This window comes from Callithrix jacchus, chromosome 5 (assembly GCF_049354715.1).
Source record: "Callithrix jacchus isolate 240 chromosome 5, calJac240_pri, whole genome shotgun sequence".
In the NCBI taxonomy this organism is placed as follows: Eukaryota; Metazoa; Chordata; class Mammalia; order Primates; family Cebidae; genus Callithrix; species Callithrix jacchus.
In genome coordinates this window covers 65,753,688-65,780,370 of record NC_133506.1, presented here as the reverse complement: position 1 = coordinate 65,780,370, position 26,683 = coordinate 65,753,688, and the positions used below count along the sequence as shown (strand labels likewise).

General features: G+C 41.2%; 1 protein-coding gene and 1 non-coding gene across 10 annotated transcripts in view; one reads left to right on the top strand and one right to left on the bottom strand.

Moving 5' to 3' along the window:
- METTL16 (methyltransferase 16, RNA N6-adenosine) overlaps window positions 1–26,683 on the bottom strand; it is a 99,034-nt gene that overhangs the window by 67,496 nt on the left and 4,855 nt on the right. For 5 of the 9 annotated variants that reach the window (XR_008481437.2, XR_013535419.1, XR_013535420.1 and 2 more), the window contains exon 2: window positions 22,960–23,087. The exons of 3 other annotated variants lie outside the window; for them this stretch is intronic. Coding sequence is in view for 2 of the 6 variants with exons in the window: in XM_008996349.6 (XP_008994597.1) it covers window positions 22,960–23,087 (128 nt within the window). In the remaining 4 variants the exon portion in view is untranslated. Of the gene's footprint in view, window positions 1–22,312; window positions 22,387–22,959; window positions 23,088–26,683 lie in introns of all 9 variants that reach the window. One more of the 9 variants, XM_078372453.1, reaches the window with a different exon arrangement.
- On the top strand, window positions 19,502–19,565 carry LOC118154319 (U7 small nuclear RNA). The gene has a single exon (XR_004744190.1). It is a non-coding gene; the product is annotated as a U7 small nuclear RNA (small nuclear RNA).

Below are 26,683 nucleotides of genomic sequence, written 5' to 3'. Positions count from 1 at the left end.
TAACTGTGTTGATGTCAAAATACTGCTAAACTGAAAATATTAAAAAAGAAAACCAACAGACCTTATTTGTCAAAAGAGCAGGATCTTTTTTGGTTTTTGTGACTTTTTTTTTTCTGGAAACAAGTCTTCACTGTCTCCCAGACTGGAATGCATGGTATATGATCATGGCTCACTGCATCCTCAACCTCCCAGGCGCAAGTGACCCTCCTGCCTCAGTCCCCCAAGTAGCTGGGACTACAGCTGTATGCCACTACACTCAGCTTTTATTTTTTGTAGAGACAGGGGCCCACCTCATTACATTGCCTCAGCTGGTCTTGAACTCCTGCCTCGGCCTAAGTGTTGGGATTACAGGCGTGAGCCACTTGCACCTGGCCAACAGAGCATTTTTGAAGAAAGCAGAAAGTCAGTATAGATGGGACTATGAAAGGTAGGAGGAGGGTTTTTTTTTTTAATTGTTCTTTTGTTTATTATTTTTTAGACAGAGTCTCACTCTGTTGCCCAGGCTGGAGTGCAGTGGTGCAATCTCAGCTCACTGCAACCTCTGCCTCCCAGATTCAAACAATTCTCTTCCCTCAGTCTCCCAGGTAGCTGGGACTACAGGCTCACCCCACCATGCCTGACTAGTTTTTTGTATTTTTTTTTAGTAGAGATGGGTTTTCAGCATGCTGGCAAGGCTGGTCTCAAACTTCTGACCTCGCGATCTGCCCACCTCAGCCTCCCAAAGTGCTGGGATTACAGGTGTCAGCCACTGAGCCTGACCGGTAGGAAGAGTTTTGAAACTACTTAGAATTTTGGCCTTTCGGTGTCTAGTCAGACAACAACACATCCTCAAATAGCTGCTGGTCTGCAACATCTTGTTTTCTGCTACCTTCCTGGTCATCAAATGACAAATCATTGGAAAATTCAATGCCCATCTGGATACCTGAGTGCCAAAACAGAAGGAAGAGTGCTGTATCCACCTAGCAACCATGAAAACTTCCGGCAAGTACCATCAACCCAAGCTCTCTTCACTGCCCGCAGCGAAAGTGTTCTGGTATGAAAATTAAGAGACCTGGACTCTATTTTGGCTCTGTAATTAGTCACGGACTTAAGTCATTTCAGTTCTTAGGTCTCAGTTTCTCCATCTGCAAAGGTAAAGGATTGGCCGGGCACAGTGGCTCAGACCTGTAATCCCTGCACTTTGGGAGGCCAAGGTGGGCAGATCACCTGAGGTCAGGAGCTCTGAAACCAGCCTGGCAAACACAGTGAAACTCCATCTCTACTAAGAATACAAGAAATTAGCTGGGCGTTGTGGTGGGCACCTATAATCCCAGCTACTCCAGAGGCTGAGGCAGGAGAATCGTTTGAATCTGGGAGCCAAAGGTTGTAGTAAGCGGAGATTGTGCCACTGCACTCCAGCCTAGGCGATAGTGCAAGACTCTGTCTCAAAAAACAATAACAAAACCAAAAACACACTTTTCATAGGAAAAGACCTTGCAAAAAGATAGATGATAGGCAGAATCAGATTTCACAAACATAGATTCATTATCTATACAAAAATTGCATTCTATACCTGAATATAATGATTTCTTGTGACCTCTAGGAATGCTTCAAGGTACTAATTTATAGGGAGAAAAACGGAAGGGATGAAGAATGAAACTTCAATATAGTCTACAGCAAACAGAAATAGGATGACTGTAGTGGACTCTGAATAGACACAGCAGGAACCTGGAAGCAGTGACACTCCCATGCTATGAGCATAGCTGGTGCTCCAGTCCTAGGTTTCTAAATAGTACTCCCTATTAATAGGAATCAGAGTTCCCTGGGTATACGGTTATTCCAGAATTGGAAAGGGAAAGTGAAAGATAAACCTGAAACATTTTATTGCATCAGAAGTCAGGACATGCTAAAAGGAATATAGGAACAAATAAAAAGTACACTGGAACCAGCTGGATGGGGCTCCCATTGGCCACATCTAAGTCAAAGTGAATGAAGACTGCTAACAAGGGATGATAGCCATTAGAATAAAATATATGAGGCCATACTAAAATGTAGAAGGAATGAAGGAGTTAGAAAATTACATTTGACAATCACCATGCTAATAACTGATTCAATTAAGAATTATCAATGGATGCTAAAAATAATGAGCAAGTTTGTTGAAAACCAGGATATCAGGCAGGGCACAGAGGCTCATACCCATAATCTCAACACTTTGGGAGGCCAAGGCAGACAGATCACTTGAGGTCAGGAGTTGGCCAACATGGTGAAACCCCATCTCTATTGAAAATACAAAAATTAGCCAAGCATGGTGGTACACATGCCTTTAGTCCCAGCTACTAGGGAGGCAGAGCTGGGAGAATTGCTTGAACCTGGGAGGCAGAGTTGCAGTGAGCGGAGATCAACCCACTGCACTCCTGTCTGGACAACAGAGTGAGACCTTGTCTCAGGAAAAAAAAAAAACAAAACACGCTGGGCACAGTGGCTCACGCCTGTAATCCCAACACTTTGGGAGGCCAAGGCAAATGGATCCCTTGAGGTCAAGGGATCAAGACCATCCTGGCCAACATGGTGAAACCCCATCTCTACTAAAAATACAAAAATTTGCTAGGTGTGGTGGCATACACCTGTAGTCCCAGCTACTTGGGAAGGTGAGGCAAGAGAATCCCTTTAACCCAGAAGGTAGAGGTTGCAGTGAGCCAAAATCGTGCCACTGCACTCCAGCCTGGCAACAGAGCAAAACTTCGTTTAAAAAAAAAACCAGGATATTTACATAGCACAAAGTGCTTCCCCACAAATTATCAATTGCCTTTGATAATGATATCAAATATCAGATTATGAATGGACAAAACAGTAACAGCACAATGAAGAAATCTGACAGATACCTCCTTAAGGAAGTGACCAAAGTTAATACTAGTAATTATGAAACAAACTGCTATTATATGCTTCAATGATACAGAGAAGGAGAGAAAGGGATAAAGAAAGCAAGTCTGAAAAAAGCAGGCAAAATTAAACTAAATTCAGGAATGAGATAGTGGTCATGGTTGTACAACTGCCAATACACTAAAAACCACTGAGTTCTAAGAGTGAATTTTATAGTATGTGAACTATATCTCAATAAACAAATGAAATGGAAAGGAGCAAGAAGTGTTAAAAAGTAAAGAAAAAGTAGTAAACATAAGAGAGGTCAATAATGAAGACCCCCTTACATATAACAAGATTCTGAATAAGAGAACCAAAGGATTAGAATAAAGAAATACTCAAAGATACGATTCAAGATAACTTTCCAGAAATAGAAGGCTCACTAAGTTCCTAGGAAAAGATACAGAGTTAGCAATACCAACACATATCCTAGAAAAATTACCAGACTTTAAGGCTCACGAGAAAGAAAAAATCCTTTAGATACCTAAGCAAATAAGTTAAACAATCTATTTTGGGGTTAGGGACCCAGCAGGGTAAATGAGGCTGACTTTAGATTTCCAAACAGTACCATTCAATAATAGACAAAAGAACACAGACCACAACGCCCTTAGAGGAAAAAAAAGTGTGATATAATTTTATACTCAGCCAAACTTACTCTGATTATAATGACGACAGATAAACATTTTTGAGTATACAAGAATTCAGGGGGTAGAGTTTCCATGAGCCCTTTGTGAAGAAATTCCTAATGGAAAAAGTTTAATTAATCGAGATAAATTGAGGAATGCAAGTTTTCACTTAACATTGAAATAGGTTCTTGGGAAACTTTGACTTTAAGCGAAACTATACATAATAAAATCAATTTGGCCAGGCGCAGTGGCTCACGCCTGTAATCCCAGCACTTTGGGAGGCTGAAGCGGGTGGATCATGAGGTCAAGAGATCAAGACCATCCTGGCCAACATGGTGAAACCCTGTCTCTACTAAAAATACAAAAAATTAGCCAGGCATGGTGGCACATGCCTGTAATCCCAGCTACTTGGGAGGCTGAGACAGGAGAATCACTTGAACCCGGGAGGCAGAGGTTGCAGTGAGCCGAGAACACGCCATTGTACTCCAGCCTGGGCAAGAAGAGTGAAACTCTGTCTCCAAAAAATAAATAAATAAAATAAAAAATAAAAATAAAATAAATTTTTCTCTCCTCACTTATAAGGAAGTGACATTATTAGAGGACCTGCTATACATCATTTCGTTAATGTTGCAGTTTCCAAGAACCTACTGCCAACACTAAGTGAGGACTTACTGTACAGCAAAACAGCTGGCACTGAGCATTTAAACTATTTTCACCAGAGAGCTAAGAGGAAAACACCTGTGAACCGTAGCGACACAATAAAATGTAAGTGTTTACAAACCATAACAACGTACACATAATTAAAATTCAGGACAGGAAACAGCAAAGGGAGAGGGAGTTCCTCAGCTTTTATACACAGGGCCAAAGGACTTCATTTAAAGCTGATAAACTAAGTAAGGAAGAGATAGAAGTGCACACTTAGGAAGACAAACAGGCTGGGCCCAGTGCTCACGCCTGGAATCCCAGCACTTTGGGAGGCCAAGGTAGGTAGACTGCTTGAGCTCAGGAGTTTGAGACCAACCTGGGCAACATGGCGAAAACCTGTCTCTACAAAAAGTACAAAAAATTAGCTGGGTGTGGCAGTGTGGTGGTTGTGTGTACCTGCAGTCCCAGCTACTCAGGAGGCAGGATCAACCGAGCCCAGGAGGTCAAGGCTGCAGTGAGCCAAGATTCCATCACTGCACTCCAGCCTGAGTGACAGAGTGGGACCGTGCCTAAAATACACACAAACACACACACACAATCTCTCTCTCTCCCTCTCTCGAATTAAGATAAATAATATAATTAAACAAAATCCAGGACAGTAAAGGAAAGGTAGGTGAAAATCAGATTATATGGTGTAAAAAAAAGCAAGAACAAAGCATGACATAAAATAAACATGAAATAAATGAATGTAAACTGTAAACTCAATCCTCTCAGATTAGATCACAAAAGCCCAATCCAACTAATTACAATAAACTGTTTTAAACAAAAACTACAGCTAAAACAAAACAAGCCAAAGATTGAAAATAAAAGCTTAAGCAACAGTATCCCAGACAACTACAAATAAAAAGGAAAATAGGAGTTATTTTACAACAGATAACCTTAATCTTTGAATCAAAAGGACTAAATGAGCAACTATGTAGATGGGTTAAAAATATAAAATGCTGGGGGGGAACGATCCAAGATGGCCGATCGATAACAGCTCCGGATTGCAGCTCTCAGTTAAAGCACAGAGAACTAGAGGACACCACACTTTCAGACAAATTCTGGTCGCTCACGGAGCAGAAAATCCCCAGTGGAAGAACCACACGGGTCGCCAGCGCAACTCTTGTGGCTGGCACGGCAGCTCTCAGAGCAGAGTAAACAGGGCTGGCTCCCCTTCTGACCGAGGCTTGGAGGACCCACACAGGCCGCCAGAGCGACTCTTGTGGCCAGCGCAGCGGCTTCGCCAGCACCTCGGCGCGGCACCTCTCAGAGCAGAGTACACAGGGCCAGCTCCCGTTCTGACCGAGGTTTGGAGCCCAGGGAAGGCAGAGTCGCCCATTACAGACTCAAGAAGGAAGCCAGACAGGAGAATCCTGGGCAGAAAAGCACCATCAGTCTAAACGCCGCTGTTCTGGCCCTGGGAACTAACAACTTGGATGTCCAATCAAGAGACCTAATCTGAAAGTTGGTAATTTCAAAGACGACAGGAGGATAAATTTACAATGATGGGAAGAAACTAGCGTAAAAAGGCTGAGAATACTCAAAATCAGAACGCCTCTCCCTCTAAAGATGATCACAGTTCCACATCAACAATGGAACAAGGCTTGACAGAGAATGAGTGCATCCCAATGACAGAATCACTCTTCAAGGAATGAATAATAAGAAACTTCTGTGAGTTAAAAGAACATGTTGTAGCCCAACGTAAAGAAACTAGGAACTTTGAAAAAGGTTTGACGAAATCCTATTGAGAATAGACAACTTAGAGAGGAATATAAGTGAATTAATGGAACTGAAGAATACAATACAGGAACTCCGAGAACTATGCACGGGTTTAAACACTCGAATTGTTCAAGCAGAAGAAAGGATAACAGAGGTCAAAGTCCAACTTAATGAAAGAAAACAAGAAGACAAGATTAGAGATAAAAGGATAAAAAGGAATGAGCAAAGTCTCCAAGAAATGTGGGACTATGTGAAAAGACCAAATTTACGTTTGATAGGTGTACCTGAATGCGACGGAGAGAATGAATCCAAGCTGGAAAATACCCTTCAGGACATTATTCAGGAAAATTTTCCTGAACTAGCAAAGCAGGTCAATATTCAACCCCAGGTAATACAGAGAACACCACAAAGATATTCCTCAAGAAGAGCAACCCCAAGGCACATAATCGTTAGATTCACCAGGGTTGAAACGAAGGAGAAAATACTAAGGGCAGCCAGAGAGAAAGGTCAGGTTACCCACAAAGGCAAACCTATCAGACTTACAGCAGATCTCTCAGCAGAAACTCTACAAGCCAGAAGAGAGTGGGGGCCAATATTCAACATCCTCAAAGAAGAGAACCTTCAGCCCAGAATTTCATATCCAGCCAAACTAAGCTTCACAACTGAAGGAAAAATAAAATCTTTTATGAACAAGCAAGTACTCAGAGATTTTATTACCACCAGGCCTGCTTTACAAGAGCTTCTGAAAGAGGCATTACACACAGAAAGAAACAACCAGTATTAGCCTTACTAAAAATATACCAAAAAGTAAAGAGCACCAACATAAAGAAGAATTTTCATCAACAAATGGATAAAACAGCCAGTTAACATCAAATGGCAGTAACCCTAAATTTAAATTAGCTAAATCCCCCAATCAAAAGACACAGCCAAAACCCAATGGCATGTTACATCCAGACCTGTTTCACATGCAAGGATACACAAAGACTCAAAACAAAGGAATGGAGAAAGATTTACCAACCAAATGGAGAGCAAAAATAAATAAATAAAAAGCAGGAGTTGCAATTCTCGTAGCGGATAAAATAGATTTTAAAGCAACAAATATATAGTGGTAAAAGGATCAATACAACAACAAGAGCTAACGATCCTAACACCCAGATACATAGAGACTTAGATTCAATGAGACAGAAAATTAATAAGGATATCAAGGACTCGAACTCAGATCTGGAACAAGTAAACTTAATAAATATTTACAGAGCTCTCCACTTCAAATACATAAAATATACATTCTTGTCAATACCACATCACACCTACTCATAGGTTTAAATGAAACATTGATTGGCCATTATTAATACCCATTCTTTTTTCAGAATAAAGCAATATTTCCATTCACCCTCCCTCTTTCTCTTCCTCTTTCTTCCTCTCCTTTACTCATTTTTTTTCATTCCTTCTCTCAAAAAAAAGAAAAAAAAAAAATCAACTTGTAAACCTCTAGATCCAGGTCGGCAATGTCTCTCTCATTGCTTGAATTCCTTCCTTCCCTTCCCTCCCTCCCTCCCTCCCCCCTCCCTCCCTCCCTCCCCCCTTCCTTCCTCCCTCCCTTCCTCCTTCCCTCCCTTCCTGCCTTCCTCCCTTCCTCCTTCCCTCCCTAAATAAATAAATAAATAAAATATAAAATGCTGATGGAGGTCAAGAGAATAATAACTTTAAAAAGTGACTGACTTTCCATTTCTGCGGGAATTGCTTTTAAAGAACAGCTTCTATACGACAGTGGAAGCAGAAGTTTATTGCATAAATATATGCTAGCAATTAAAAGTCCCATTAAAATATATTAAGTCTATTTAAAGGGGTATTAAATCTATTCTTAGACATCAGAATTGGTTATGTATTAATTTTGTCATTTGTGGGGGCTGATCAAAGAGGGTTAATCAAGGGGCAACAACCATGAATACATTTCTGCTGTTCTCAATAGCACAACAATGGCCTCAATTTTCACATTAAAAAAAAAAATTTTTGCACTACCTTTGTATTTCTTTTTTTTTTTTCAGACAGAGTTTTGCTCTTGTTACCCAGGCTGGAGTGCAATGGCGCGATCTCGGCTCACCGCAACCTCCGCCTCCTGGGTTCAGGCAATTCTGCCTCAGCCTTCTGAGTAGCTGGGATTACAGGCACACGCCACCATGCCCAGCTAATTTTTGTATTTTTAGTAGAGACGGGGTTTCACCATGTTGACTAGGATGGTCTTGATCTCTTGACCTTGTGATCCACCCACCTCAGCCTCCCAAAGTGCTGGGATTACAGGCTTGAGCCACCGCGCCCGGCCTACCTTTGTATTTCTTACTCGATTAAAAGCAGTATAAATTCAGGATCAACAGGATAAATGATGAGCAATGAAAAGGCATACAATCTATAAAGACTTCGGTTTTATTTTTAACAATAATATTTTATTCCTGTGAAATCAGTCAAGTGTGTGAGAAAGGTAAGTCAGTTTCATGTTCTTCAATGACAGGAATGAAAGTCGTTTTACATATGAGGAAGAAGTTCACATTTAAGTACCATTCACACACATTCATGTCTTTAACTCTAGAATGGCAGTCTGATCTAGTAACTAAATTTCACTGCTAAACATACAAAAGAAAAAATAGTCTGTGTCTATGTTCAAAGGCTTAAAATCTCAAATGTAAAATTTCACAGTAAAAGGAATTTGAGGACAAAAAGTTTTTCAGAAAATTTCTATTAAAGAAACTTAGTAACTTAGATATTTTATAAAATAACTTGATAAATAGTATTATCTAAGGGCAGTAAATATTAACAAAACTATCGCTATTTTTCACTGGCATTTCAAAGTAATTGTCAAAATCAGGGCTTTCAAAATATTTCTAAGGAATAGCTATTGGCACTACTCAAAATGCCAGTCCCTCACAAGATAAGGAGCTTATGCCAGAATGTAAACAACACTTTAAAAAGTCAATTAAACCAAAGAAAGGTGAGGCAAACTAAACATATGGTGCAAGGTCCTTATCTCTGAGGACAGTAAGCAGCCAGTTCAATGACCACTTTGAGTAGCACTATGTCAGATGCCACAAATGACTATGTCAAAGGGTATGACCACCTCGCTGTTCTTTTTTTTTTCAGATGAAGTTATGTTCTTGTCACCTAGGTTGGAGTGCAATGGCGCAATCTCAGCTCACTGCAACTTCGGCCTCCTAGGTTCAGGTGATTCTTCTGCCTCAGCCTCCTGAATAGCTAGGAATACAGGCATGTATCACCATGCCTGGCTAGTTTTGTATTTTTAGTAGAGACGGGTTTCACCATGTTGGCCAGGCTAGTCTCGAACTCCTGACCTCAGGTAAACTGCCCACCTCAGCCTCCCAAAGTGCCGAGATTAAGGCATGAGCCTCTGCACCCAGTGACCACCACTCTATTCTAAGTAGTTAGTGTCATGTGGGTTTGCCAGCTCAGTTTTGCCAGATCTCTAATACTTTCAAATAAAACCAGCAATCCATGTTTTCATATGAAATGGATCTGATTCTTAAAATTAATATGGGCAACAAATAATAACTGTAAGCCTTACACAATTCACAGGCTAATGGGCTGCACCCTCTATTACAAGGGTCCCCAACCCAGGGCCATGGACTGATACTGGTCTGTGGCCTGATAGGAACTGGGCCACACAGCAGGTGAGTAGAGGTGAGAGACAAGCGAAGTTTCATCTGAATTGACAGCTATGACCCATTACTCGCATCACCGCCTGAGCTCTGTCTCCTGGTGATGAGCAGCAGCATTAGATCAGCAGCAGCATTAGATTCTCATAGGAGGAGGAACCCTACTGTGAACTGCACAAGCGAGGGATCTAGGTTGACAACTTCTTGTGAGAATCTAATGCCTGATGATCTGTCACCGTCTTCCATCACCCCCAGATGGGACTGTCTAGCTATGGGAAAACAAGCTCAGTGCTCCCACTGATTCCATACTATGGTGAGTTGTATAATTATTTCATTATACATTATAATGTAATAATAACAGAAATAAAAGCACAATAAATGTAATGTGTTTTAATCATCCTGAAAACACCCTTCCACTACCACAGGTCCCTGGAAAAACTCATCCATGAAACTGGTCCCTGGTGTTGAAAAGGTTGGAGAGCACTGCTCTATTGTAAATAGTAGAACTGTAAAGAAAGTTGGGGTACCTGACTACTCTACTCTTTTTTTTTTTTTTTTTTTTTGAGACGAAGTTTCGCTCTTGTTACCCAGGCTGGAGTGCAATGGTGCAATCTCGGCTCACCACAACCTCCATCTCCTGGATTCAGGCAATTCTTCTGCCTCAGCCTCCTGAGTAGCTGGGATTACAGGCACACGCCACCATGCCCAGCTATTTTTTTGTATTTTTAATAGAGACGGGGTTTCACCATGTTGACCAGGATAGTCTCGATCTCTTGACCTCATGATCCACCCTCCCTGGCCTCCCAAAGTGCTGGGATTACAGGCACGAGCCACAGCGCCCGGCCCTACTCTACTTTTTTTTTTTTTGAGAAGGAGTCTTGCTCTGTTGCCAGGCTAGAGTGCAGCAGCACAATCCTGGCTCACTGCAACCTCTGCCTCCCAGGTTCAAGCAATTCTCCGATTCTCCTGCCTCAGCCTCCTGAGTAGCTAGGACTACAGGCATCCACCACTGCGCCCAGCTAATTTTTATATTTTTAGTAGAGACGGGAGGGTTTCTTACCACATTGGCTAGGATGGTCTCAATATCTTGACCTCGTGATCTGCCTGCCTTGACCTCCCAAAGTGCTGGGATTACAGGTGCTTGCCAGCACACCTGGTCAGCTACTCTACTTTTAAAAGTGAAATATAAAAATGTTTCACTCTTTTATGGGCCAGGCACGGTGGCTCACACCTGTAATCCCAGCACTTTGGGAGGCCAAGATGAGTAGGGGGGAGTTTAAGACCAGACTAGCCAACACAGTGAAACCCCATCTCTACAAAAAAAAAATAAATAAATAAAAAAGAAGCCGGGCACGGTGGCTCATGCCTGTAATCCTAGCACTTTGGGAGGCCGAGGTGGGTGGATCACCTGAGGTCAGGAGTTCAAGACCAGCCTGGCCAACATGGTGAAACCGCATCTTTACAAAAAAAAAAGTTTCACTCTTTTGAGCACTGCTTTGTTCACCTGAGGTATACAGAATGCGTCAGAATTTTTAAGAAACTGTGATAGCTGGCATGCATTTCTTAACAAGTGTCAACTATGTGCCAGGTATTATGTAAAATGCTAGGGATACTACAGTAAGCAAACACAGGCACAATCCCTCCCTTTCTGAAGCAGACAGTCTGGCAGAGGATAGGTATTATCCAGGAATCACTTAAATACCTGTAAAACAGTAACTGGTGATACACGCTATAAGAGACAGGTAAGAGGTACTATCGAACCTCCCTAATGAGTGGCTCTGCCTTAGGAAGGTCAGAGAAGGCTTCCCTGCAGAGGCAGCAGAGCCAAGAACTGACAATGCAAGAAAAATTAACAAAGGAAAGAAAGAACTGGGGAAAAGGAACTTGGCATGTTGGGGCCTAGGTAAAGTAAACAGCAAGAACAAAGACCCTAAGGCCTTCCAAGTACTGGGGCATTACAAGTACTAACAGACAGTCAGTCACTGTGTCTAAAATGAAGAGGGCAAAGTAAGCATATATTGTTCAAGGTGAAGCTGGGGAGGAAGACGGGTTCTAGATTATGTAGGGCATTATCATTAGACTGACCATATAATTTTATCATATCCACTCAGAAACTTTTCTGAAAGTGAAAGTAAAAACTATTAATAATCACACCAGGATAAAATTATATTCTATGTTAAGGAGTTAGGTCTGGTATAGAATAAAGCTGGACCAAAGTGGAAGCAAAGGCTCTACTTAGCAAGCTACTGCTATACCTGAATTAAGGGGCTAAATAAAGTCCAGGTATGGTGGCTCACGCCTATAATCCCAGCACTTTGGGAGGCCGAGGTGGGTGGATGGCTTGAGTCCTGGAGTTTGAGACCAACCTGGGTAACATGGTGAAACCCTGTTTCTATAAAACATACAAAAATTAGTGAGTCTAGTGGTGTGGTGGCATGCACCTGCGGTACCAGCTACTCTGGGCGGGGGACTGGCAGGTGAGATGTGGTGCTGAGGAGGTAAGAGGATCACTTGAGCCTGGGAGGTAGAGACTGCAGTGAGCAGAAATTGCACCACTGCACTCCAGTGTAGGCGACAGAATGAAATCCTGTTTCAAAGTGAAAGGAATTAAGAGATATTTTGGAGAGAAAATTTGTGAGAGTTAGCAATAAGCTGATATGTGAGGTAAGGGATGATGTGTTTCACATTCGTCTTCCAAGGTTCTGGCTTGCTCAACAGGATAGGCAGTGCCATCCTAACTGAAGTTAGAACTCTGGCAGAGAACCATTTTTGAGGAGAAATGTATATATGAGCTGTATCTGAGACATTTAAGTGGGGACGGAGCCCAGAGAGGAGGTGTACAGAAATAAACATGTAAATTATTTGCAAACAAACAAGTGAAGCCCCGGCATGGATGAGAGTGATTAGGGGGAAAACACACAGTGAGAAGGAAACAGAGATGGAGAGTAAGCTTTGAAAATTCCTTTAATAGCTGCACACACAATCATTACAGAGGAAGTTCCACAGGGAGACAGGGACACCAGTGTGGAAAAAGAAAAAGCAGTCTTCCAGTGTGGTGCCAAGGAGGCCAAGGCAAGAGGGTATCCATGAAGGATCAAGCAGCAGACGGACCTGCTGCTCAGAAGGTGACAGAGGGCTGAAAAGCAGTCAGTGACATGAGGCCGCTGGAGACCTTTTAAAGAGCTGTTTTGGCAGTGGTACAATTAGAAATCACCCTGGAATCAGCTAAAGATTAAATGAAGCAGGGTGTGGAAGCTCACACCTGTCATTTCACCACTGTGGGAAGCTGAGGCAAGAGGACTGCTTGAGCCCAGGAGTTCAAGACCAATCTGGGCAACATAAAGAGACCCTGTCTCTACCAAAAAAAAAAAAAAAAAAAAAAAAAAAATTAAATTAGCCAGGTGTGGTGAAGAACACCTATAACCCTAGCTACTCAGGAGGTTAAGGCAGGAGGATCACTTCACCCCAGGAGGTCAAGGTTACAGTGAGCCATAATCACATAACTGCACTCCAGCCTGGGCAACAGAGCAAGACCCAGTCTCAAATAAAATAAAATAAAATAAAATAAACATCATGCTGTACACTTTAAATATAGACAATTTCAAATCTAAAAAAAAAATGAAAAAAAAAAAAAACCTCAAATTGAAAACAGGATCTCAAAAAGACATCTGCGTACCCATATCTACTGCAGCATTAACCCTAACAGCCAAAAGGTAAAAGCAACCTAATGTCCACCGAAAGATTAATGGATAAAGAAAATATGGTATATATGCAAAATGGAATATACTATTCTGCCTTTAAAAAGAAGGAAATCCCAGCCAGGCGAGGTGGCTCATGCCTGTAATCCCAGCACTTTGGGAGACTGAGGTGGGCAGATCACCTAGGGTCAGGAGTTCAAGACCAGCCTGCCAACATGGTGAAATCCCATCTGTACTAAAAATATAATAATTAGCTAGGCTTGGTAGTAGGTGCCTGTAATCCCAGATACGTGAGAGGCTGAAGCAGGAGAATCTCTTGAACCCAGGAGACAAAGGTTATAGTGAGCCAAATTCGCGACACTGCACTCCAGCCTAGGCGAAAAAGTGAGACTCCATATATTAAAAAAAAAAAAAAAAAAAAAAAGAAGGAAATCCTGTCATGTGCTAGAACATGGATGAGTCTTTGAGGATATCATGCTAAGTGAAATAAGTGAGTCAAGAAAAACAATTACTGCCTGATTCTACTTTAAAGTAAAGGTATCTAAACTAGTCTAACTCATGAAAAGGTTCTAGAAAACTTTTGCACAACCATGAGCATAGAGTTACACACTGTACACTTAAACTTGACTAAGATGGTACATTTTATGTTGCATTTCTTACAACAATAAAAAAATTAAGTGGCCTTAAATTATTATTCAAGTACTGTGCTGACATCCTTCCCATTTGTTCAACTCTCTGATACAGAAGACTTATTGAAGAAAATGGCCACTTTTAAACACTCTCATGGGTCAAATAAGCATTTAGTAATAGACAAAAACACAGATCCTGAAGAAAATGGAAATGATCGTTACTGATAACCCTAACTTAACCAAAGAATCCAAAATCCTACTGGCAAATAAGAAATCGTACCTCGATCAATCCAGCTGATCTTTTCTTTCCTTTTTTTTTTTAATTTTATTTTTCATAGAGAAGGGATCTCACTATAATGACCAAGCTGGTCTTGAACTCCTGGCCTCAAATGAGAGCTTCCAAAAATGCTGTGATTACAACCATAAAGCAACTTGAAGCCTGGCCTTCAAGCTAATCTTTAAAACGACCATCCATATGCTAACTAAAGAGCAAATAACAGGAAAGAAAAATCTAGTCATCCAAATACCTCTTTGCCCTTTCCAGGCATAGTTAAGAATATTGTGATTTCCTAGCAATGCCCAGTGACTTACCCTAAATTCAGTGAAAACTTTAAAAAAAAAAAAAGTCCAGTAATAAAAAAGAGGAACTGTTAAATTTGAGTTTTGTACTACAGAAAATTTAGGAACTACCTGAAGGTAATCTATATGGAATTGGTTAAATAAGCTGCAATATATCCACACAAGAAAATCCCACGCAGTTAATAAAGAGTAAGACTGGGCTCTACTCAATACATGACGTCTGAAAAATAAGTTGAGGAGAAGTATATATGTACATTATGATTACATTCTTGTAAAAACAACACAAAAGACCCTGTATAAATACATGGCAGAGGAAGAAGTCTGGAAGGGTAAGAAGTGACTCTGGATATGTATGCAGGTGGGTAGATGAGTGGGGTGGAGACTTCCATTCACCTCACAATTCCGCATTACCTAAATACAGTTTATTATATAATTCCACTTTTTTTTTTTTTAACAAATATATAAACTCTCTTTATACAAGTATATGTGGATCAGCCCGGTCTCATTCTTTTTAATGACTGCACTGTATTCTCTTGGGTACATTATAGCTTCTGTAACTTTATGCAAAATGCTTATAGTATAATGTCAAAAGGGGGAGAAGACGAATGACTGTTTGTACACCACAATTACAACCACAAAAATTACTTTATACACGAATAAAGACAAGGGCTTAGAAAGATGAGATTATAGACTCATTTCATCTTTTAGGGTGAAAGAATTCTGACTTTTTGTATGTATGTGATGTTACCATTATAAATGTAGTTAGGAAAAATATATTTCTGTAATTTTCCCATTAAGGGGTCTATAATGTCTGTATAATAAAAAACAATTCCTTTTTTGAAAAAAGGAAAACGGTCTTTAGTTCTAGAATACTTGCTTTCCATAACACAGTGACAGCAAACACCAAAAGACAGTGCTGTAGCTGCAGCACTCATCAAACAACTTCAAGAGACATTTTGGGCAAGAGAACAATACAATCAATGTTTTCCAAGGGTCTTCAAAGAGAGTTGTTGCTTACATAACAATGCTTGTCATTCAAAAATATATACACATATTCGGCTTATAAAATGATGAACTAGAGTACACAATTTATTCACAAGGAATGATATCCTAATCATCAAAAAGTACAAGACATTAAGCAGAGGCTAGTTTAACTGAAGGAAATCAAATGAACATCAATGAAGAGCTGATTCTTAGTCTCTGTTGTTTATTTTCTACTTCTAAAAAGATGCAGACACTAGTCTGCGTGTTGAAAATCCCTTTGTAGGACAAAGTCAAGTCACTCAACTTCACTAGTTAAGTATCTAGGTCATGTTAGCACTCTGGGACATTCAAAAATCCTGAACACAGGCAAGATCTTTTTTCATTCTCATTTCCAAGATCACAGGGAGGCCTAGGAACTAAAATTAGCTCTCACGTGAAAATCAACAATTTATTCATTTTCAGTCTTTGTTGTTTGTTTAACACAACCAGCTTCCCAAAATAGCCTATTGTCAACAGGCTCATGGACGATTTCCCCAGAATGACTCCTGCTCTGCCACTGATGAATACAGTATTACCATTATAGATAGATTCTGAACAGAACATTTCTGTAATCCATGGGTGAAATAACAATCATTCTATTCCTGTAGAAGCTGAACCCAATGCAACAAAACAAAGGCCAAAAACCTCCCAGTGTTACTCCAAGGTTAGTTTCTAGTCTTTAGATTGTCACTGAAGTGCTAAAAATGGTACAGTCTACCCAGGATGACAAAGCCCTTCAATGCTAGGTCTTTGGCTTAACAACAAATCAGTTAAGTGTCACATTCTATTCAAGCTCAACTGACAGAGCTGAACTAAACTGGAGGCTGTCCCTATGGAACTGATTACTGTGAAAAAACGCAAACTAAAATCTAATTGCAATGGTCAGATATGATTATAACAAAGCAGTGACACGTGCAGGGAAGACAGACAGAGATATCACACTAGCAATCCTTGTCACCTTAATTATGCCAGGCACAAGCGCCTTCAATGAACAAAGTGTCTATAGCATGCTAGTCATTGTACATGCATCACTGCTAACCTTTGTGACAACCATCCGAGGAGATCCTCTTATCCTTTCTTTTCAGGTGAGGAGACTCAGTCTCAGTAAAGCTAAGAAAATCACATAAAATCTCAGAGCTGGAAGGGGCAACTTCAAGACTGATACTTAAGAAGACTAACTTAGAAATGTCCCCTCTTTCCACAACACCCCTGATTCCCTTAAGAGAACACTTAGGAGTTAAGCAAATAAGTGACATTCTAACCCACAGAAGGCCTAATATTTTGTGTGACATTTCTTTTCCATGATTCGCTGAGTTTACATTCTGGTGATTCTTTAATACAACTCACAGAGTTAAATAAAGTCATTGTAGGCCAGGCACAGTGGCTCACACATGTAATCTCAGCTCTTTGGGAGGCCAAAACAGGTGGATCACTTGAGGTCAGGAGTTCGAGACCAGCCTGGAAAACACGGCAAAACCCCGAAATAGAAAAATTAGCCAGGTGTGGGGGCATGTACCTGTAATCCCAGCTACTTAGGAGGCTGAGGCACAAGAATCGCTTGAACCTGGAGACAGAGTTTGCAGTGGCTGAGATCGCACCACTGCAACTCTAGTCTGAGTGACAAAGTGAGACTGTCAAAAAAAAAAAAAAAAAAAAAAGCCACTGGAAAAACAAAGAATATTCTACCAGTGTAGACAATCATGAATAACTCCTACCCAAGCAAGCAGGAAGGGGAAGATTTCTGGGAGCCGGCAGGTCACTTACACCAAGAGTGCAACTCCTCTCTGCTCTATCATAGGTCCCTTCTGACCACGCTAGGTTGCCAACAATAAATATGCTCACATTGCTCCCAACTAAAAGAAAAAAAGGAAGTTCTCCTCAAAACTGCCATATCCTCTTCCCATACCTTCACAGACACATTTCTTTTTCCCCGCAACAAAGTCTTTTTAAAAAACTTTTTTTTTTTTTTGAGACGGAGTTTTGCTCGTTACCCAGGCTGGAGTGCAATGGTGTGATATCAGCTGACGGCAACCTCCACCTCCTGGGTTCAGGCAATTCTCCTGCCTCAGCCTCCCGAGTAGCTAGGATTAGAGGCACGCGTCACCATGCCCAGCTAATTTTTTGTATTTTTAGTAGAGACCGGATTTCACCATGTTGACCAGAATGGTCTCGATCTCTTGACCTCGTGATCCACCTGCCTCGGCCTCCCAAAGTGCTGGGATTACAGGCCTGAGCCATTAAAAAACTTTTTAAAGATTACTTTTAATTTCTTTTCTTTTTGTTTTTGAGACAGTCTCGCTCTCTCGCCTAGGCCGTAGTACAACAGCACAATCTTGGCTCACTGTAACCGCCATCTCCTGGGTTCAAGCAATTCTCGTGCCTCAGCCTCCTGAGTAGCCGGGAGGCTAATTTTTGTATTTTTAGTAGAGATGGGGTTTCACCAAGTTGGCCAGGCTGGTCTCGAACTCCCGGCCTCAAGTGATCCACCCACCTAGACCTCCCAAAGTCCTGGGATTATAGGTATGAGCCACTGTACCTGGTCAATATTTACTAATTTTTGTGGGAACATGGTAGGTACATGTATTTAGGGGGTGTGTGGGATATACATTGTATTTTTAACAAATCAAATGTTTGTGCCAACCTTACATCTAGTAAGTCTATTAGTGCCATTTTTCCAATAGCACATGCTCATTTTATGTCTCTATGTCACATTTTGGTAATTCTCACAATACTTCACACTTCGTTGTGGTGATCTATGATCAGTGGTTTTTGAGTGTTTTTGTGTGTGTGTTTGTTCTTGTTTTAGTTACTCAGGAGACTGAGGTGGGAGGATTGCTTGAGCCCAGGAGTTTGAGGCTACAATGAGCTATGATCCTACTGCTGCACTCTAGCCTGGGGTGACAGAGACCCTCTCTGTAAAAAAGAAAAAAAAATATACTACTCCCGTGAACATACAAATGATAAGAAAGCAAAACAGACTTCTTGCTAATACAAAGAAAGTTTTAGTGATCTGGATAGATACCAGCCACAGCATTCCCTTAAGACAAAGCCTAATCTAAAACCAGACCCTAACTCTCTTCAATTCTATGAGGCTAAGAGAGGTGAGGAAGCTGAAGAAAAGCTGGAAGCTGGCAGAGGTTGGTTCGTGAGGTTTAAAGAAAGAAGCTGGCCGAGTGCGGTGGCTCACACCTGTAATCCCAGCATTCTGGGAGGCCGAGGTGAGTGGATCATGAGGTCAGGAGATTGAGACCATCCTGGCTAACACAGTGAAACCTGATCTCTACTAAAAATACAAAAGTTAGCCGGGCATGGTGGCACGTGCTTGTAGTCCCAGCTACTCAGGTGGCTGAGGCAGGAGAATCAGTTGAACTCAGAAGGTTCAACTGATTGAGGTGAACCAAGATCGTGCCACTGCACTCCAGTCTGGGCAATAGAGGGAGAATCCATCTCAAATAAAAAATAAAAAAATATATGCTTACATATTTTTTATTTTTTAAAAAAGCAAAAAAATAAAAAATAAAGAAAAGAAAGAAAGAAAGAAGCCATCTTTATAACATAAAAGTACAAGGTGAAGCAGTGAGTGCTGACATAGAAGCTCCAAGTTATCCAGAAGATCTAGCTAACTGATGAAGGCAACTACACTAACCAACAGATTTTCAGTGTAGACAAACAGCATTATATTGGAAGACATTACCATCTAGGACTTACATAGGTAGAGAGAAGTCAATGCCTGGCTTCAAAGGACATGTCGACTCTCCTGCTAGGGGTTAATGGAGCTGGTGACTTTAAGTTGAAGTCAGTGTTCATTTATCATTGTGAAAATCCTAGGGCCCTTGAGAGTTACGCTAAATCTACTCTGTCTCTGCTCTATAAATGCAACAACAAAGCCTGGATGACAGCACATCTGTTTTTAGCACAGTTTACTGAGTATTTTAAGCCCACTGTTGAGAACTACTGCTTAGGAGGAAAAGAAAAGATGCAAGTGTTACAACCCTTTTAAAATTTGTCTAGCAGGCTTTCTGGTTTTTGCTGGAAAGTGCCCCCCCGCCCCAGCCTGCTGCCGACCAAAAGAAACAAACAACAACAACACACACCCTTTCAAAATATTATTGCTCATTGACAATGTACCTGGTCACCCCAAGAGCTCTGATGGAGACGTACAAGATTAATGTTCTTTTCCCACTTGCTAATACAATATTCATTCTAAAATCACTCCAGGAGTAATTTCGACTTCCAGGTCTTTTCTTTTTTCTTAGGTTTTTTAAATTTTATTTTTATAATAGGCATGAACTGGCATAAGCTCCATGAACCACACCCAGCCCCATGTCTTATTATTGAAGAAACATTTTAAGGCCATGAATAGTGATTCCTCAGCCAGATCTGGGCAAAGAGAACTGACAACCTTCTGGAAAAGATTCAGCATTCTAGATGCCATTAAAAACATCTGGGATTTGCCAGGCATGGTGGCTCATGCCTGTAATCCCAACACTTTGGGAGGTCGAGACAGGCAATAACTTGAGCCCAGGAGCTAAAGACCAGATCAGGTGAAACAACAGCAACAAAAGATTAGCTGGGTGTGGTAGCACACACCTGCACTCCCGGCTACTCAGGAGGCTGAGGCAGGAGGATCACTTGAGCCTGGGGAGGTCGAAGCTGCAGTGAGCCAAGATTACATGACTGCATTCTAGCCTGAGTGACAGAGTGAGACCCTGTCTCAAAAAATAAGTAAATAAAAGAACATTTGGGATTGATGAAACAAAGTCATTATCAATATTAATGGATATGAAAAAGATAATTTCAACCCTCATGGATGAGTTTGACGGGCTCAAGACTTCAGCATAGGAAGTAACTGCAGATGTGCTGAAAATAGCAAGAGAACTAGAATTAAAAGTGCAGCCTGGCCGTGCGCAGTGGCTCACGCCTGTAATTCTGGCACTTTGGGAGGCTGAGGCAGGTGGGTCACTTGAGGTCAGCAGTTTGAGATCAGCCTGGCCACCATGACAAAACCCTGTCTCTATTATAAAATACAAAAATTAATTGGGCACCTGTAATCCCAGCTACTTGGCAGGCTGAGATAGGAGAACTGCTTGTACATGGGAGGCAGAGGTTGCAGTGAGCCGATCATGCCACTACACTCCAGCCAGAGTGACAGAGCAAGACTCTGTCTCAAAAAGAAAAAAAATCAGACATGAATAGTATATATACAAATTTTTTTTTGAGATAGAGTCTCACTCTGTCACCATGCTGGAGTACAGTGGCACAATCTTGGCTCACTGCAACCTCCACCGTCTGGGTTCAAGCGATTCTTCTGCCTCAGCCTCCCAAGTAGCTGGGATTACAGGCATGTGCCACCACACCCGGCTAATTTTTGTATTTTTAGTAAAGACAGGGTTTCACCATGTTGGTCTGGCTGGTCTCGAACCCTGACCTCATGATCCACCCGCCTTGGCCTCCCAAAATGCTGGGATTACAGGCATAAGCCACCGCACCTGGCCCAGAAATAGTATTTTTATCAAATTGTGTTCAAGGCATTCATGGATCCTCTGAAATTCTCTAAGTTCATTGTTCTCTGTATATTTCAGTCTACTTATTTAGAAATAGTATTTCAGGCCGGGCGCGGTGGCTCAAGCCTGTAATCCCAGCACTTTGAGAGGCCGAGGCAGGTGGATCGCGAGGTCAAGAGATCGAGACCATCCTGGTCAACATGGTGAAACCCCGTCTCTACTAAAAAAAATACAAAAAATTAGCTGGGCATGGTGGCGCATGCCTGTAATCCCAGCTACTCAGGAGGCTGAGGCAGGAGAATTGCCTGAACCCAGGAGGTGGAGGTTGAGGTGAGCCTAGATCACGCCATTGCACTCCAGCCTGGGTAACAAGAGCGAAACTCCATCTCAAAAAAATATATATATATTATTTAAAAGTTAGAAATTTTGTAAAACATTATTTTTTAGAGATGGGTCTCATCTTGTTGCCTAGGCTGGAGTGCAGTGGTGCAATCATAGTTCACTGCAGCCCTGAACTCCTGGGGCTGGGGCTGCAGTGAACTATGATCACTGTAGGGGATCCTCCCACCTCAGCCTCCCAAGGTGTTGGGATTAAAGAGTTGCACCACTATACTCTGTCAAACATTTTTTTAATTTCTCTATTTTTCAAAATGCTAAGCCTAGCATTTAGCTGGGTGTGTTGGTGAACACCTATAGTCCCAACTACTCAGAAGTCTGACACAGGAGAATCGCTTGAACCTGGAAGGCAGAGGTTGCAGTGAGCTGAGGCTGCACCATCACACTGTCCCCTGGGGGAGAGTGAGACTCCATCTAAAAAAATAAAATAAAATAATAAAAAATTTAAAATCAAGTTTCTGGCTTGGTGTGGTGGCTGTAATTCCAGAACTTTGGGAGGCCAAGGAGGGAGGATCACTTGAATCCAGGAGTTTGAGACCAGCCTGGGCAATATGGCAAGACTACAAAACTTAGTTTTCGTCTCTACAAAACTAAAAATAAAAATTGCTAAGCATGTTGGGGCACACTTGGCTATTTTTATTTTGGGAGGCTAGGGCAGGAAGACAGCTTGGGCCCAGGAGGTCAAGACTGTCATAAGCTATGACTATGTCACTGCACTCCAGCTTGGGCAACAGAGCAAGACCCTACCTCTAAAAACAAAATAAATAAATAAAAATAAATCAACTTCTTAAATTTAGTAACATCTGAAGTAATATCTGTGAAATCAGTTATGATGTCCCAGTTATTATTTTCCTGCCTCACATTAAAATAAACACACACTTATTAAAATACCTTTAGATCCCACTGGTGACTAAGTTTTAGATCATGAAGAGCACAGTCCTGTCTCTGCAGTGACTCTGAGATTTCTGTAGGATAAGCAATATTGTAGACATTGAGAAGTTTTTGTTCTTTAAACCCAGACGAAAACTTAAAAGTATTTAGTCCATTCCTCTAATGGTATACATTAAAAAGCTGAGACCTGGCCAGGAACAGTGGTTCACACCTGAAATCCCAGCACTTTGGGAGGCCGAGGAGGGTGGATCACGAGGTCAGGAGTTCAAGACCAGACTGGTCAACGTGGTGAAACCCCATCTCTACTAAAAATACACAAAAATTAGCTGGGCATGGTGGCTCATGTCTGTAATCCCAGCTACTTGGGAGGCTGAGGTAGGAGAATTGCTTGAACCGGGACCTGGGAGGCGGAGGTTGCAGTGAGCCGAGATTGTGCTATTGCACTCCAGCCTGGGCTACAGAGCAACACTCCATCTCAAAAAAAAAAAAAAAAAAAAAGCTGAGACCCAGAGAGGTTAAGTGATTTGTCAAAGGTTGCATGGGAAGTTTAATCAAATGTCTAACATTAACATTCAGGAGGGCTTTCTATTCTATTGTGTCCCTTTGAATCCCACAAGAATAATATAGTAATTTTACATGTTACCTACCTCACTCTTCCATTCAGATTTATCTGAACATGCTGCTTAAAATCTGGATATTTGGATGCCAGATATGCAAAGTCAGGAGGTTTGTCCTTGTATCTATTTCTCGCATGCATTGATTTGCTCAGAGCCATCTTAAGGAGAGAAAGAAAGAGAGAAAAATAAGCATATTTATTAAAAATCATTAATGAGGGCCAGGCACAGTGGCTCACACCTCTAATCCCAGAACCTTGAGAGGCCAAGATAAGTGGACTCTACCTGAGGTCAGGAGTTCAAGACCAACCTGGCCAATGGTAAAACCCTGTCTCTACAAAAAAAATACAAAAATTAGCCAAGCGTGCTGGTGAGAGCCTGTAATCCCAGCTACTCAGGAGGCTGAGGCAGGAGAATTGCTTAAACCTGAAAGGCGGAGGTTGCAGTGAGCCAAGATCTTGCCACTGCACTCCAGCCTGGGCAACAAGAGTGAAACTCTGTCTCAAAAAAAAAAATTTTTTTTAATGGGGAAAGCTGTGGATGCCAAGTTAATAGTTACAGCCAACATTTATTTGCTGAGCAAGTGAGAAAGTAGAAATTACATTTTAAAAATGTATACAACAAATAAGCACATGAAGACATGCTCAGCATCATTAGTCATCAGGGAAATACAAATCAAACCACCTGAGATACCACTCCATACCCACTGGGTTGGCTATTATCAACAAAAAACAAAAATAAAAGATAACAGAAACAACAAGCATTCTGCAAGGATGTGAAGAAGCTGGTGTTCTCGTCCATTGCTGGTGGGAATGTGAAATGGCACAGCTGCTGTAGAAAAAAGCTTGGTGGTTCTTTAAAAAGCTAAACATAGAATTACTATCTGATTCACCAATTCCACTCCTAGCTGTATTCCCAAAAGAATGGAAAGAAGGAACTATAAGAGATATTTGTACACCAATGTTCAAAGTAATGTCATTCACAAGTGTGAAAAGGTGAGAACCCAAGTGTTCATCAGCAGATGAAGATGGATAAATGAAATATGGTATATACATACAATAAATATTACACAGCCATGAAAAGGAATGAAACTCTGATACATGCTACAACATAGAAGACCCTTGAATACATGATGCTAAGGGAAATAAACCACACACAAAAGGACAAATATTGTATGCTCCCACTTATATGAGGCACCTCAAAGAGGTAAATTTATTACACAGTCAGAGAGAGGTAATGAGGGGTTGAGGGGGGGAAAATGAGGAGTTACTGTTTAATAGGTACAGAGTTTCAGTTTGGGATGATGACAAAGTTCTGGAGACAGAGGTGATGGTTGCACAAGAGAATGAAAAAAAAAAGAAATATATATATATATATTTTTTTTTTTTTTGAGATGGAGTCTCGCTATGTAGCACAGGCTGGAGTGCAGTGGTGAAATCTTGGCTCACTGCAATCTCTGCCTCCTGGGTCCCAGTTCAAGCAATTCTCCTACCTCAGCCTCCCAAGTAGCTGAGATTATAGGCACGAGCCACTATCCCCAGCTAATTTTTGTATTTTTTAGTAGAGACAGGGTTTTACCATGTTGGCCAGTCTGGTCTTGAACCCCTGACCTCATGATCCACCCGCCTTGGCCTCCCAAAGTGCTGGGATTACAGGCATGAGCAATCGAGCCCAGCAGAGAATGAATATATTTAATGTCACTGAATTGTACGCTTAAAATAGCTAAAATGGACCAGCATGGTGGCTCATGCTTGTAAACCCAGCACTTTGGGAAACCAAGAGCTCCAGATCGGCCTGATCAACATGGAAAAACCCCATCTCTACTAAAAATACAAAATTAGCCGGGCATGGTGGCATATGCCTATAATCCCAGCTACTCAGGAGGCTAAGACAGGAATATTACTTGAACTTGGGAGGTAGATGTTACGGAGAGCCAAGATCATGCCATTGTTCTCCAGCCTGAGAACAAGAACAAAACTCTGCCTCAAAACAAAAAAAAATGACTAAAATGGTAAATTTTATGTTATGTATATTTTACCATAATTTTTAAAATGTTGACAACATGAGGGTGAATCTTTTTTTTTTTTTAAATCAAGAGGAGAAAGCTGAAAATTATTCCTTTAAGAAAATCAAAGTGACAGAAGACAGTATGATCTATAGCCAATAATATCAGTTAGAAGTTAGTTTTGTTTTGTCTGACTTGAGACAAGGTCTCACTCTGTCATTCAGGGTGTAGAGCAATGGCACAATCATAACTCACTGCAGCCTCCATCTCCCGTGCTCAAGCAATCCTTCCACCTCAGCCTCCTGAGTAGCTGGGACTAAAGGTACATGCCACCATGCCACCACACCTGGCTAATTTATTTTTAATTTTATTTTTTATAGAGACAGAGTCTCCCTTTGTTGCCCAGATTGGTCTCCAACTCCTGAGCTCATGTGATGCTCCTGCTTCAACCTCCCAAAGGGCAACGACTACAGACATGAGCCACCACACCCAGCCTGGAGGTTAGTTTTTATAGTGGCCTTACAAAGACTGAATATTCGGGAGTGCACCATAACATCACTAAAGTTTGAAAAAATATCTTTGATTCCAACTTAAAGTTTCAATCTTGTCATTCCTAGGTAGCTAAAACCAAATAAAAACAAATATAATTTTGCCTTCTTCCAAATTGCAACAAGAAATAAAAGTGACTGTACTTATATCAAGAAATAAAAACTGAAAGAGAAACTATTATAGTGGTTTAGTAAATCTCCAGGTAGTTGGTAATTTTAAAAAATATCTTACTATGCCAGGCGCGGTGGCTCACGCCTGTAATCTCAGCACTTTAGAGGCTAAAACATGTGGATCACAAGGTCAGGAATTTGACACCAGCCTGGCCAATATGGTAAAACCCTGTCTCTACTAAAAATAAAAACTTAGTTGGGTATGGTGGTGGGCACCTGTAGTCCCAGCTACTCAGTATGCTGAGGCAGAAGAATTGCTTGATCCTGGGAGGCAGAGGTTGCAATAAGCCGAGATCAAGCCATCGCACTCCAGCCTGGGCAACAAGAGTGACACTCTGTCTCACAAAAAAAAAAAAAAAAAATTACTATTTTATATACATATATATCTCTGGGTAGTAAGTCACTTTTAGTTTCTTAATATCTTTCTGTATTTTCTACTTTTTAGATAATGATAATTCTTCTAAACAGTATTATGTAAGCCAAAAACCTAGGAGTCACCTGATAGTTTCTCATATCCAAGAAATCACCACTCCTGTAGGTTTTACCTGCTAAATACCTCTTAAATCCATCTATCCCCAACAATGTCAAGCCCAGAGGCCTCTTTTTTGTTTTTTAAGATGCATGGTTTCACTATGTTATGTATATTTTGAGGTTGGTCTTGAACTCCTGGTCTCAAGCAACTCTGCCACTTTGGCCTCCCAAAGTGCTAGGATTTTTATAGCCATACGCCACCATGCCCAGCCAGAACAGCGTTTTTATTTATTTATTTATATTTTATTTTAGAGACTACATTGCCCAGGCTGGACTTGAACTCCTGGGCTCAAGTAATCCTCCTACTTTGGCCTCCCAAATAGCTGAGACTACAGGTATGCACCACTGCACCTGGCTTACAGTAGCCTCTTAACTGATCTCCCTGCATCCACTTTTGTTCTTGCCATCCTTCCTTCCACCTCACAGTGATCATTGCTAAACTCAAATCTCAGTATGTCCTCCTACTATGTCCACCTGCTCAAAACCTTACTCTTAGGATAAA